The following is a 13,787-nucleotide window of genomic DNA, read 5'->3' on the forward strand; positions in this document are numbered from 1 at the left end:
TCATTGCCTTTACCAGTCTACATTTTATGTTATGTCTACTTCGGCCAACACCAGTTAAGAAAGAAAAGAAAAACATACTATCCAAAGGATTGCGCATTCGGCGAAATTTTCAACTGCGAAGCTCATTTTGTTCAGCTACTGTTGGTGAACGAGAAGCAGTGTAGCTTTCTCGCTGTACGGCGAGAAAGGAAGAATGAATTGATTGTTGGTGTTAATAACGACCATCCTCCTTTACCTCCTCTGCATTACTGCAGGTGACGCGCCACTGAGCACATTTGTTCTGTGCTTGCAGTACACGCGAGGCGGCTAGTTGTTTCCACTGCACTGTGTGGAATACCAAGGTTCTGTTATGGTTCACTAGCCTGCCGTCTTCAAGTTGATGTCCCCAGCGCAGAAAACAGCATGCAGGTCGTAGGTTCTGTATCTTGAGGCTGAAACTAACTTTCAGCGAGGTTCTGTTCTGAAATAATGTATCACTTCTTTGGGATGCCACTCGCGTATTTTAATACAGCCACACGAGAAGACTACATAACCTTAACACAACACCTTCTGATACAGCAAAGTACATGATAGAACACAATGTTTACGAAAATGTATCTTTACACTATTTGTGGCACGTGTCTGTGCCTCATGAATACCGGAGTGAATCTTTTAATACTGAATACTGGCAAACACATCCTGCCACAGACAACATGACTGTACATCTCGACTGCCTAATACAGAGTCACGAACAGGAACTTAAATAAAAATTGGAAACACATCCTACGAGGACTTTGACCTCAGATGTTAAGTCCCATAGTCCTCAGAGCCACATCCTACGACAAACAACATGTCTGTTCTTCTCGACTGCCTAATCCAGAGTGACTAACAGCTCGAAACACTTCGCGCGCCATACCAGAAAAGGCGTGGCCCGAACGCTTCCGAAGTGCTTCGTCTGCAATTCCGTCAGTGTTTTGTTTTTGATTTAAATTGTTTTTAATAATTCTAAAATGACTGATTGATAGTCAGCTGTTGAGAGATATATTAAAAAGTGAAGTCATTCCAATGAGTAGTTTAATTAATAATAATAATAATAATAATAATAATAATAATAATAATAATACTTTAACGTTTTGGCGCCCTTGCTCCGAACACAGTAGCCAACCACAGAGCAGTAGCATTATGCAGGTGGTCTTTCTCACGGGAATAGTAACGACTCTAACACCTGTCACAGGTACCTCACACCACATTTCGTCGTCTATATACTTCTTGCATCTCCACTGCTCTGGGAACAGCTTCTTGGAGCCTAATATGATGGCTGACTAAGCCAGAAATATTACAGCTGTCGCAGCTTTAAGTACTCTGGCTTACTGCCCGAGTCAGTGTGCTACGAGCGCGCCACGAGATACCCACTTTCGGAGAACCGAGGTAACTTCCGTATACATATGCACAACAAGAGTAGCGGCGTCCCAGCAGCTAACATCAACCGTAACCCCAGCAGTGGGGAATGTTGGATGTTGACACAGTGGCGCCGGTGCCAGCTAATTTGGCCACAATCGACTGCGACTTCTGGTGCAGTGATAGTACCGACTGTTCCACCGTCACTCCCCCCGTCCTACTCCTGTCTTCTCTGGTGCTCCATGTGACGTGATACTGCTTTCCGGATAGCGGTCGCGTTTGAAGACGCTACCGGCGCCTCTGTGGAGGACGGCGGTAAGCGGGGCCGTGCCGGCGGAATGTGACCCCGCGTGGCTTAACAGCGCGAGGAGCGCCGCGTAGGCCGCGGCGGGCTCGGGCAGTCGCGTCACGCGCCGCCAGCCCGCCGCACGCCGCCCACTATCACCAGTGGCAGCCGGCAGCAGGCAGGCAGCAGCAGCAGCTCGCCGTGCCGTTGCCGCCGTCGCTCAGTGCGCTACCGCCGCGGACGCCATGGTGGACGACTGCCCCGTGCAGTGCATCGTGCTGCGCTACCGCGCCGCCATGTTCCTCGACTCGGTCGTAGCCGCCCTCGGCTGCGTCGCCTGCAGCGCCCGCTCGCAGGTACAGCACGCAACCAGTCGGTCCTCGCGCCGGCTTCTCTCGCGCAACCAGTGGCGCCTCAGCTCGTGACACCGCGTGCTCTGTTCACATATCATGACACTGTACCTAGTGGCGTCACGTGATAAGACTTTACATCTACACCTACAGCTATATTCACCAAGCCACCTTAAGGCGTGTGGTACTTTGTGTACTACTGTCAGTTCGCCTCTATCTTGTTCGTCGCTAGTTGTGGACATAAGCCTTTGTGTGAGATCGAATCCGTCTAATGCAGGGGCGGGCAAACGTTGCACGCGGCTCATGAGCGCACAGCGCTGCACGTGTGCTGCTCGCCTGCGGGCGTCGAATGGGACAGTGGCGACAGCCGGCAGGTTGCGGCAGTGTAGTGCCAGGCTAAGCTGCGGACGTTGAAGCGAAGGGACCACTACGTAGTGAACGTTGTATTTCCAGAAACGGAGAAGTGGAGATTTGCTATCTTTTAAAAAGGAATGGGAGAATCATTTTTTTCTTTGTGCAAAAACGTGAAAATTCGAAATGTTTAAAATGTGACAGTATTCTGGCTGGTCAGCGGAAGTTTAATATTGAACGCCATTATAATAAATTTCAGTATGTTGCCGCTCTTGGTGCAATAAAAGAGGAACTTCTCAAGCGATTTGGGGATATATCTTACTTATCCCAAGGTTCTGAATAGTTCTCGAGACAATCTGCTGTTTCTATAGATGATATTCATCCCAGTTTGCAAATGGAATTAATAGATCTACAGCGTAATTCTCGTCTGAGAGACAAGTTCCTTTTGGCAAGACGTGTAATAGATTTTTATCACGACTTTCCACAGCAAGAGTTTCCTCGTCTCCATCGTGAAGCCATGAAGATAATGTCAATGTTTGGCTCGACATACGTTTGTGAGAGATTTTTTTCTGTTATGAAAGTCTCGGTTAAGAGCAAACATCAGTAATGAAAATTTGCGTAACTGTTTGCGTTCGTCTGTATGTAGAAATTTTGTTGCAGACATTAAACGTATTGTAAACTGCACCTGTGATAATTAAATAAAACGTATCGTAGGTAATAGGTACTCTTTCAAACCACGATTACTTTCAAGCACTCCTACTAACCTTATTCTTTCATTCAATAAAGCAGGCCAGGAAACAAGACGCATTACAAAGGAAGAAGCGGAGAGACGTTATGGTGGGGAGGGGAGAGAAGCGGGTGGCCAGCTTGCCCCTGTGTGCACGCAGAACACCTGTTTACTGCACACGTGCAAGTGCACCGCACACGTGCAGGATTCCTGCTCGCCCCTGGTCTAATGTTAACTTCAACGTCTTCTCGCGAGATATGCATAGGAGGAAGGCAATATATGGTGACTCTTTCAGGAACGTATGCTTTGGGGATTTTTAACAGTAAATCGCACCGTGATACACAACGCCTCTCTCGTAGCTTCTGCCACTAGAGCTGGCTGAGCGTTTACGAGGTGCTATTGCGCTTACTAAGTGAACAGAGCTTCTGTATTTGCTCTGTCAGTCATGATACGGATTCCAGGGGGACTAGTAATACTGAAGCATTGGCTGAACGAGGATTTTACAAGTTGCTTCCTTCATAGGTGGACTAGACTGATCTGCCTGACATCTGCCTTACCTAAATAACTAGTTTTAGGCGATGGTTACACTTCATACCGCTAAGTAAGTATATTTGTAGTTATTTTATGACTGTGACTGCTTCCAGAGAGAGTTCCACAATGTGTAATCGTACAATAATGCGTATTCCTGCCTGTTCGCGCACAATATTTCTCTCTCTCTCTCTCTCTCTCTCTCTCTCTATATATATATATATATATATATATTTAGTCGGTTCCGACTCTTCGTGACCCCATGAACCAAATCACGTCACTTTCTCCTGTCTTGCACTTTCTCCCGTAGACCTTCCAGGTTGGAATACATTGCTTCTGTGATGCCATCGATCCATCTCATCCTCTGATGTCCTCTTCTTCTAGTTCTTTCAATCTTTCCCAGCTTTAATGTTTTTTTCCAGCGAGGCATGCCTTCGCATTGTGTATTCAAAGGAGGTCAGCTTTTGTTTTAACATTAGACCTTCCAGGGAGAAATCTGGTTTTATTTGTTCCAATATTGATCTGTTGGTTCTTTTTGCAGTCCACGATATTATTGCACTTGGCCTCCCGTGGCGGTGACGTTACAGTAAACAAGTACAGTGGTGACTAAGGAAAAAAACACCGTACTGTGAATAATTTCAAGACAGTTGTACATGGACTATGAAGTGGTTCAGCGTGTCCTCTGTAAATGTCTCGAGAAGAACTCGCGATAAGCTGACCGAAGGGCCTTCGCTCCCAGGTGCAGTAATGCTGTAGTCGGCTAATACGTTCCATTTGTTTATGTTGTGGGTCAGCTGGCAATGGCTGCACCAGGCGTCGATCCTCTGCGGGTCTTCCTGCATTTCGCTCCAGATTTGTAGTGTTCAGACTTCCCTGTATACAAAGAAAAGAAAACACAAAAAGGCGTGGAACTCACAGGTTGGTGCCCACTAGGCATAATGTATCATCCGGCACTGCAGATAATAACGAGCATACGATGTGGGTGCTGCAGTGTTACATCCGTCCACTAGAGATTACACTGGCGCTACCGTTGAGAGTCTTGCAGAGTTATTATTCCAGTCACGATGTCGAGTGCAGAGCATGCTGCTCTTTAGTGCCCATATGTTTATATTTTGTGTTCCACCCGTGCTGGATACAGCGCTTGGGAACTTCAAATAGTCTGTTGCAAGTATCATACGCAAATGTCATATCAAAATTCATTCGTGTCGTTCTCCCACTGATGAGTCTCAATGACACTGCATCTCTTCTGGCGAGATAGAGGTGGCATAAAAGTAAGTAACAGGCCAACGTTGGGCACTGAGCCTGTAGTGTCCGAAAAAATTCAAGTCGTGGAGCTGCAGTTGCATCAGATTACATTAGATTAGTTTACGTTCCATAGATCCGTGCTGAGGAGATCCTCGTGGATGTGGAACATGTCAGTTCTTTTTAAGCTGGAATAACAATACTAATTGTATCAATATATACAATACATCATTTGTTTCTATTAAAAAATTCGTCAATGGAGTAGAAGGAGTTGGCCACTAGTAAGTCTTTCAGGCTCCTTTTAAACTGATCTTTATTTGTAACTAAATTTTTTATGTTTACTGGCAAATTATTGAAGATGAGTGTTCCTGAGTAGTGGACCCCTTCTTGAACTAAAGTAAGTGCTTTTAAGTCCTTGTGCAGATCATTTTTGTTCCTGGTATTGTATGTATGAACTGAGCTGTTTGTTGGAAAAAGAGATATATTATTTAGGACAAATTTCATTAAGGAGTAAATATACTGAGAGGCAGTAGTGAGTATACCCAGTTCTTTGAAGAGGTTTCTACACGATGTCCGTGAATTTCCTCCACAAATAATATGTATTACACGCTTTTGGACTCTGAAAACTTTTGTTTGACTTGAAGAATTACCCCAAAATATTATACCATATGACATTATGGAATGAAAGTAGGCAAAGTATGCAAGATTTTTCAATTTTATATTGCTTGTGTCTGCTGACACTCGAATTGCAAATACAGATTTGTTAAGGCGTTTCTGCAGTTCTGTGGTGTGCTCCTCCCAACTGAATTTATTATCAAGTTGTAATCCCAGGAATTTAAGACTGTAAACCTCTTCTATCTGCTCTTCTTCGTATTTTATGCATATGCTGGGTGGAAACCTCTTACAGGTTGTGAATTGCGTATAGTGAGTCTTTTCGAAGTTTAATGTCAGTGAACTGACTTTAAACCATTTATTAACATCCATGAAAATATCATTAGCAGATCTTTCGAGAACTACACTCGACATACTATTTACTGGAAAACTTGTGTCATCTGCAAACAAAACGAACTCTGCTTCTGGCAGTGTAACTGATGAGAGATCATTAATGTACACAAGAAAAAGCAATGGCCCTAAGATGGATCCTTGTGGGACACCACATGTAATTTCTTCGCATTCTGATGACGACTGATGACTTAATTCACTAGTCCCTTGTACTGACACCCTTTGTTTCCTGTTAGTGAGGTATGACTTGAACCATTTTGCAGCACTGCCCGTGACACCATAGAATTCTAATTTACTTAAAAGGATGTTGTGGTTCACACAATCAAATGCCTTTGACAAATCACAGAAAATACCTGCTGCTTGTAATTTGTTATTTAATGAATTAAGTACATTTTCACTGTAGGTGTAAATAGCCTTCTCGATATCAGAACCATCGATCAGGAGCTACGTGCTCAAAGACTAATGCCTCCAGTGGCGCTTCGAGTAACTGGTACTGGGACATCGTCTTTAACAGTTGAACCTGCCTCTTTATACGTTGATGAGCTGTTTCGAGCCAAGTCTCTCGTAGACATTGATGTTATTAGAAACGATGACAAAGCACCTAACAAACCGCCGATTCACAACCGATACAGAAGTTCAGCAAGGCCTCATGATGAGGACGCAGAAGCGGATGCAAGCTTCTTCTATACAGGCATTAACCTTTTGGTGCACCGACTGAACACATGTTTCGACGACGACGAAAAGAAATGGAAAACCAGTGTTGTACTCAATTGTCAGTAAACAAGAAACTCTAATGAAAAGACTTCGTCTAAACGGCTGTCTGGAGCCTTTCATCTTCGTACATTTCCGGAATGGGACTTGAGGGCAAAGTAAACGATTATGCCGCGTGCAAAGATGTCCAGAATGTCATTCTTTAGCTGCCTATTATTTTGAGAAGGTAGGAATACTAGTGCCATGCTTCAGTGTGTTGATTACCATTGTAATAAGATTTGTTCATGCCAGATCTTATTATGTTAGAAAGACTGAGCTTTCGGGATCAACCGGGCTATTTCTTACAGTACGGTAAGTCGAGAAAATCGGAAAGGGCGTTTCAGATAGAATCATTTCCAGTTTTTTGTTGCGAGATAAGAGGAGGCATCTTACGCTAGATTGTGCTGTTTTAATGGATAGTTATTGAGACAAGTTCAATTTGTTTCTGTGGAAATAAAAATGTTTTTGTTGAGTGGACCGACAGGAGTTCTTAGGCGCAAGTTGTGGGCCGTGTGTGAGCTGTTAACGGTGAGAATATTCCAGTTCAGTGGTCTGAGCTTGGAACTCGGAATCTTTGTGAGAGTAGCTGGATACCTACAGGGCTTAGATTATTGTCGTTGCAGTAGTCTGAAGTTTAACCTTGACTCTTGGATCAAAGTGAGGCTAGCGACCCTTATTTAGAATGATTCGATGGGTTAGCAGAATAGAAATTTAATTCTAGTCCGCCAGTAAATTCTGTTAAAGTCCTATTACATCTACGGATCTGTGCGTTGCGTAATTGTCTCGCGGTCCTCGCATTGCCAAGAATGCGTGTATTCGGGCTACAGTCGTGAGAGTGTGCTCGCGCGACGCCACGGGATCTCCGAGGCGCGGACGATAAGAATTTTTCAACCCTGTCAGCACGGATCTGAATATTTCAAATTCTTTCTCCGGGTCGCTCTAGTGAGAATCCTAAATATCTTAATACTATTATCGAGCAGGCCCCACGTGTTTTCACTGCCCCCTACACACCAAAGAGCTAAAGAAATTGTCTAATATCGTGTAGGGCCCATGCGAGCACGCAGAAGTGCCGCAGTAAGACGTGGCAAGGACTCGACTAATGTCTGAAGTAGTGCTGGAAGGAATTGGCACGATGAATCCTACAGGGCTGTCCATAAATCCGTAATATACGAGGGGTTGGAGATCTCTTCGGAACAGAACGTTGCAAGGTATTCCAGATACGCTCAATAATGTTCATGTCTGGGGAGTTTGGTGGCCAGCGGAAGCGTTTAAACTCAGAAGAGTGTTCCTGGAGCGACTCCGTAGCAATTCTGGACGTTTGGGGTGACGCATTGTCTTGCTGGAATTGCCCAAGTCCGTCGGAATGCTCAATGGACATGAATGGATGCAGGTGATAAGACAGTATGCTTACGTACAAGTCTGCTGTCGCAGTCGTAGCTAGACGTATTAGGAGTCCCACATCCATCCAACTGCACACGCCCCGCACCTTTACAGAGCCTCAACCAGCTTGAACAATCCCCTGCTGACATCCAGGATCCATGTATTCATGAAGTTGTCTACATACCCGTCCACATCCATCCGCTCGATACATTTTGAAACGAGACTCCTCCGACCACGCAACATAGTTCCAGTCATCAACAGCCCAATGTCAGTGTTGAGAGGCCCAGGCGTAAAGCTTTGTGTCGTGCAGTCATCATGGGGACACCAGTGGGCCTTCGACTTCGAAAGTCCATATCGATGATGTTTCGTTGAATAATTCGCACGCTAACACTTGTTGATGGCCCAGCACTAAAATCTGCAGCAGTTTGCGGAAGGGTTGCACTTGTCATGTTGAATGGTTCTCTTCAGCCGTCGTTGGCTCCGTTCTTGTAGGCTCTTTTTCAGGCCGCAGCGATGTCGGAGATTTGATGTTTTACCGGATTCTTGATATTCACGGTGCAGTCGTGGAATAGTCGTACGGGAAAATCCCCACTTCATCACTACCTCGAAGATCCTGTGTCGCATCGCTCGTTCGCCGACTAAAACACAACGTTCAAACTCAAATCTTGATAACCTGCCATTGTAACAGCAGTCTAAGTACTGTGCCAGACACTTGCCTCATATCGGCGTTGCTGACCGCAGCGCTGTATTCTGCCTGTTTACGTATCTCCGTAAGTGAATACGCATACGTATACCAGTTTCTTTGGCGCTTTAAAGCGTTTTGGTTGGAATTATTGCATACCTGTTTCTGTTTAGCCCATATTGCAGATAGTCATAAAACTTATTTTGCGGGCGTATTTTCATAGTAGTAATGGTAAGTGCGTAGAGGTCTGTGCGGTATTGGAAATTCCTGTTCTTTTATTCTGCTTTTTTTTCGGTACGAAACCGCGACACACAGCACTTTATATTTGTTAGTTGTTATCGCCCCAGCAAGACTATAGTGACAAACACAGCGTTCGCAATCGTAATTTAAAATATCAAATTCGTTTTAAGTGAAAGAAATGTCTGTTGTTTCCTGTTATACGCATTTTCCCCGTTATTAACTTTCGAAGGATATGAATCATACCCAGCTGAAAAGCCTAAATAATGTTTGCCACAAGGAATATTGTGCTAGCGGATTCTGTTGCGGTTGTTACTGTTGGGGTAGACACGTCGCAGACAAAGACGATGCGTTAAGTTTTAACGGGGAACTTGGTTGTGAAATTGTCCGCGCTTGAGATGCTGTCGCTACTTGACGCATATGTAGCAACCGCTTCCGTCTCTCTCTTCGTTATTCGATGGACAGTTCTTTCCTCTTCGTGGCTCTTCCATTGCTACTGTAACTGATCAATGACACCAAAGCCGTAACTAAAGAAAACAGGTCAGCAACAGAAATTTTCTTCAGGGGTCATCATGAAAGGCCGAGGAACAGTCTACGTAAATTGAGACTTTAAATAAAATCTGGATATAGTCGTACTCATATCATAAGTATCCGGAGAGTGAAATGCGCGATTTAGAAACATGATTGTGCCTGACACGTTTGACAAAGAGAGGCGTGACGTACTTCTGGAAACCCATTTTTAAATGCACGGTTCTTTTTTTCTTTCACAGTATAACGTGACAAGGCTGGAGAAGAGGCTCGGGCTGCCGTTAAGCGTTATTCGATAAAGCTCGGGGAAGGGTTCCACTGCTGCGGTAGGGCCCAGAAGCGTAAACAAGTAACAGAGGGTCCATAACGAATGTTGTGGAAAACCAGAGCGGCGAAGGAGAATAACCATTAGTTTAAGCTGGTGAAAAACGCCAAGGATGGATCCATTTCTGGAAACGTATCCAACACGGAATCACTATAGAAAACTGTTCATTGTGCTGTGTGTATATGAACGGAGGCTGGGTCATGGTTTCCGCCGAGATCGGCATGACTGGGGCCTACGGACAAAGGAGGGGTTAGCAGGAGGTCTCAAGTGATAAGCGCCGAGAGGGCCACTAACAGCTACAGATGCCCAGAGCTGTGTTTGTAAATACCAAGACTCTGAACAGAACGAACACACTAATAACTTTGAATGCGGCAAGGAATGTTCGTACAGTGAGCTTAAGGGTTTCGTGAAAGTCCAAGAAATGCAGTCTTATGTACACAAACGACAACTGTAATTACAAGCATAACTAGACTCTACACTATGAACGCTTACTCACTCTAAATAAGAAACTAGGCTGTCTTACAAGGTAGACATAATGTCGGGTAATGGCATTGCGCAGTAGCCTTTAGCACGAATAGCAACGCAAGTCATATTCTTATTATATAATCCATTATAAGTACTTACATTGAGTGTATGACACCAGAAAGTACTCCACGCATACACTTATAACTGAAATGGCTCTAGTAGTATGGGGCTTAACATCTGAGGTCATCAGTCCCCTAGACCTAGAACTACTTACACCTAACTAATCTAAGGACATCACACACATCCATGCCCGAGGCAGGATTCGAACCTGCGACCGTAGCAGCAGCAGCACGGTTCCGGACTGAAGCGCCTAGAACCGCTCGGTCACAGCGGCCGGCATTTTTATAAATGAAGCGGTACGTAGTTAATAGCATAACAAATTAAAATTTAACATATTGAAGGCGCCGATGGTATTTGATTGAAAGTGCGCACATCCTTGTCTATGTAAATCGTACTTCTATGTTAAAAGGAATAGTAATTAGTGTCAGTAGCACGGTATCAAATAATGTTTCAGGCAGCATGTGCAAAGTAATTGCAGAATTATTAGAGTAGAAATAGTCGTCCAACTCCGTTTACATTTTCAGTTCATATCCATTCGATTTCTACTGCACACGATGCTCAGTGTTCTATGAAGTGCGTTATTTGATGGGAAGCTACTTGAGATCCCATTGGCTAAAGTTTGGCGACGTCTTTGGTCGTTGAGGTGGGAGATGTGCTCTTGGGAGCCGCTGGAAAATGCAAGAAGGAAAGGTTCTGTTACGACCATCAGGACCTGTGTTTTTCTTTTCCTTCACGATCGGGAGTGCAGTCAAGTGATAGATTCTGACTAGAGAGTTGCGACTTCAGCCGTCGCAGCACGAGACACTATTTCGATATACGTGGACTTAAGTTTACGCATCTGAGCGTCGAGTTAGGACGTCTGTTGTATAACGCACATAGTAATCTGAGCATATTAAGTGGAGACTTCCAAAGGGGGACATTCGCACTAGATTATTTCATGTTGGACATTCGTACTAGATGATTCCATGTTTTATTTCGTTAAGGACCGCCCTTCAGTAAGACGTTAATTCTTGCTGAATAAACCAGTTACGTAAAATACAAATCTGGAGTGTAGTATACGTTATTACAGTGACTGGTCTTTTACGTTTAATAACCCTTTGCTCGCATCACGTGTCTGCGCTCAACCACTGGCCCACAGGATTACCAATGTAGTGGACTGACATGTTATGGCGTAAAGCAGACGGTGTACGGCTCGACCCTGAGTCATCTACGAGCCAAGTTTTAACGATCTGTGTCGTATATTAGCCAAAGGAAGTAAAGTCACAATAGTCGTCGGTCCTGCTCCGTTAACAGGGTTTCAGTAGGTTCTGATGATAGTCCGTACCTTTTGGCGGCAGTTGGTATGAAAGCTTAGTACATACTGACGTCATTGACACGCGCTTGGTTTGCACTTGAAGAGAGTTAAGACAATTAACAGTGGAGCATCGTAGTTTGATGATCTTGTGTTCTGAAAAAAACCTTTGCTGGCACAGAAATGTTGTTGATCGAAGCTCTAGAATGGTGTTGATACAACTAAAAAAAGGAGAGATAATAGGCGAGAACCAGCTGTTTATACTCCGTAGCACAGCAGCGCTGCCACACACACTTTCGCGTAAGACGAACGCACGTCTGTTGCTTGCATTTTACTGCAATTTTATGCGTTGCTTACATAGGCCTTGCGCTCACTGGTTTGATTTTAGACCATCCCTCTCGATTTGTGATACAAGATTACCCGATATGTCTACGTGCAGGTGCAATATGCAAAGTGTGTGGGAGCCATACAAAATTTCATTAACGGGGGATATTGGACGTATACAGAGAAGGGCAGCACAAAGGGTCACAGATTTGTCTTGAGACCGTCACGGAAATGGTGAAGAACCTGAAATAGTAAACTGCAAGTTTAAATACAGGCTGCTCAGATTATCATGACCGTGGTATATGAATGATATTTTGAAGTAAATAACTATATTTAGTCAGACTTGCATTGTTTTTTTTTTTTTTTTTTTTTTTTTTTTTTTTTTTTTTCCTCTATCTACTGCGAGTTTCGACTGATGATTCCTCTGTCATCGAGTAAATCTTTTTGAGTTACTAAGACATGGGCGGTTTGTGTATATGTTTCATTCTGAGCACTTGTGACACTGTCTCCCAAGCAGTTCATAGGGAGTATTCATTGGCAGAACATTTAGAAGGTGTAACAGATCTACTATAGAGACTGCTTACACCACGGTTGTCCGCCCTATTCTGGAATATTGGTGTGCGGTGTGGGATCCGTATCAGGTGGGACTGACGGATGACATCGAAAAAGTTCAAAGAAGAGCTGCTCGATTTGTATTATCGCGAAATAGGGGAGATAGTGCCACAGACATGATACGTGAATTGGAGTGGCAATCGTTAAAACAGAGGCGTTTTTCGTTGCGACGGAATCTTCTCATGAAATTTCAATCACCAGTTTTCTCCTCCGATTGCGAAAACATTCAGACGGCACCCACCTAAATAGGGAGAAATGATCATCACGATAAAATAAGAGAAATCAGGGCTCACACAGAAAAATTTAAATGCTAGTTTTTCTCGCGCGCCATTCGAGAGTGGAACGGTAGAGAGACAGCATGAAGGTGGTTCACTGAGCTTTCTGCCAGGCACTTTATTGTGAATAGCAGAGCAATCGCGTAGATGTTTCAATCCGATTGCAAAAATTTGCCTATGACGTTTAGTCACTATAAAATAGTACTTGCAGACACTCTGTGCGTGCGCGCGCGCAGCGTTAGTTCAACCAAAAGATAGGCTTGTATTTTTTCCAAATTCTTTCTTGGACATTTTCAGTTATTCCTTTTTCCTCAGTATGTCGTCCTTAATTTTGCGTGTAATGTATGTTTCATTAAGAAATTATTCATGTAAGACATTTTAATGCGCGTTTCTGGTCCCCCATGTGTGGGCCAGTGACATTATTTGCTTCATGTGTTAGTAAGACGAACACATGTAAACGAAAAAATTGTCACATTAAGGCATTGCTATTACAGGTGCGTGAGATAAGGCACAGGGATTTGAAGTACGTGTTTCCAGCCACACGTGTATAACTAGATGTGACGCGATGTTCATTGCGACATGCATTGGTGCGCCATGCTGATGCTGTGTCCCTTAACTCCCGGAAGCGTCCCATACACTGCTGCTAATGAACAAAACACGAGCTAATGGAATGTCAGACCAGTTGTGTAACTGTATTGAAGAGCTTCTAGCAAAGAGAACACACCATGTCATTCTCAACGGCGAAAATTCTTCACAATACATATAAATGACCTAGTGGATAACGTCGGAAGTTCCACGAGGCTTTTCGCGTATGATGCTGTTGTAGACGTTAAAGTCGCAGCAAATGCAGGAATACTGGCGAGGATCGGCGCTTGGTATAGGGATCGCCAGTTGACTTTTTATGTAAACAAATCTAACGTATTGCGAGTATATAG

At 44.1% G+C, this 13,787-nt stretch overlaps 1 protein-coding gene across 4 annotated transcripts in view; it reads left to right on the forward strand.

Annotated features, from left to right (window-relative positions):
* The window catches only part of LOC124605117 (transmembrane protein 47), a 370,579-nt gene that overhangs the window by 211,621 nt on the left and 145,171 nt on the right, over positions 1–13,787 (forward strand). The window contains exon 1 of one of the 4 annotated variants that reach the window (XM_047136579.1): positions 1,894–2,019. The exons of the other annotated variants lie outside the window; for them this stretch is intronic. Coding sequence (XP_046992535.1) covers positions 1,909–2,019 — 111 coding nt within the window. The 5' untranslated portion in view covers positions 1,894–1,908. Of the gene's footprint in view, positions 1–1,893; positions 2,020–13,787 lie in introns of those variants that run through there. 4 annotated transcript variants of the gene reach the window in all.

Source organism: Schistocerca americana, chromosome 3 (assembly GCF_021461395.2).
Source record: "Schistocerca americana isolate TAMUIC-IGC-003095 chromosome 3, iqSchAmer2.1, whole genome shotgun sequence".
In the NCBI taxonomy this organism is placed as follows: domain Eukaryota; kingdom Metazoa; phylum Arthropoda; class Insecta; order Orthoptera; family Acrididae; genus Schistocerca; species Schistocerca americana.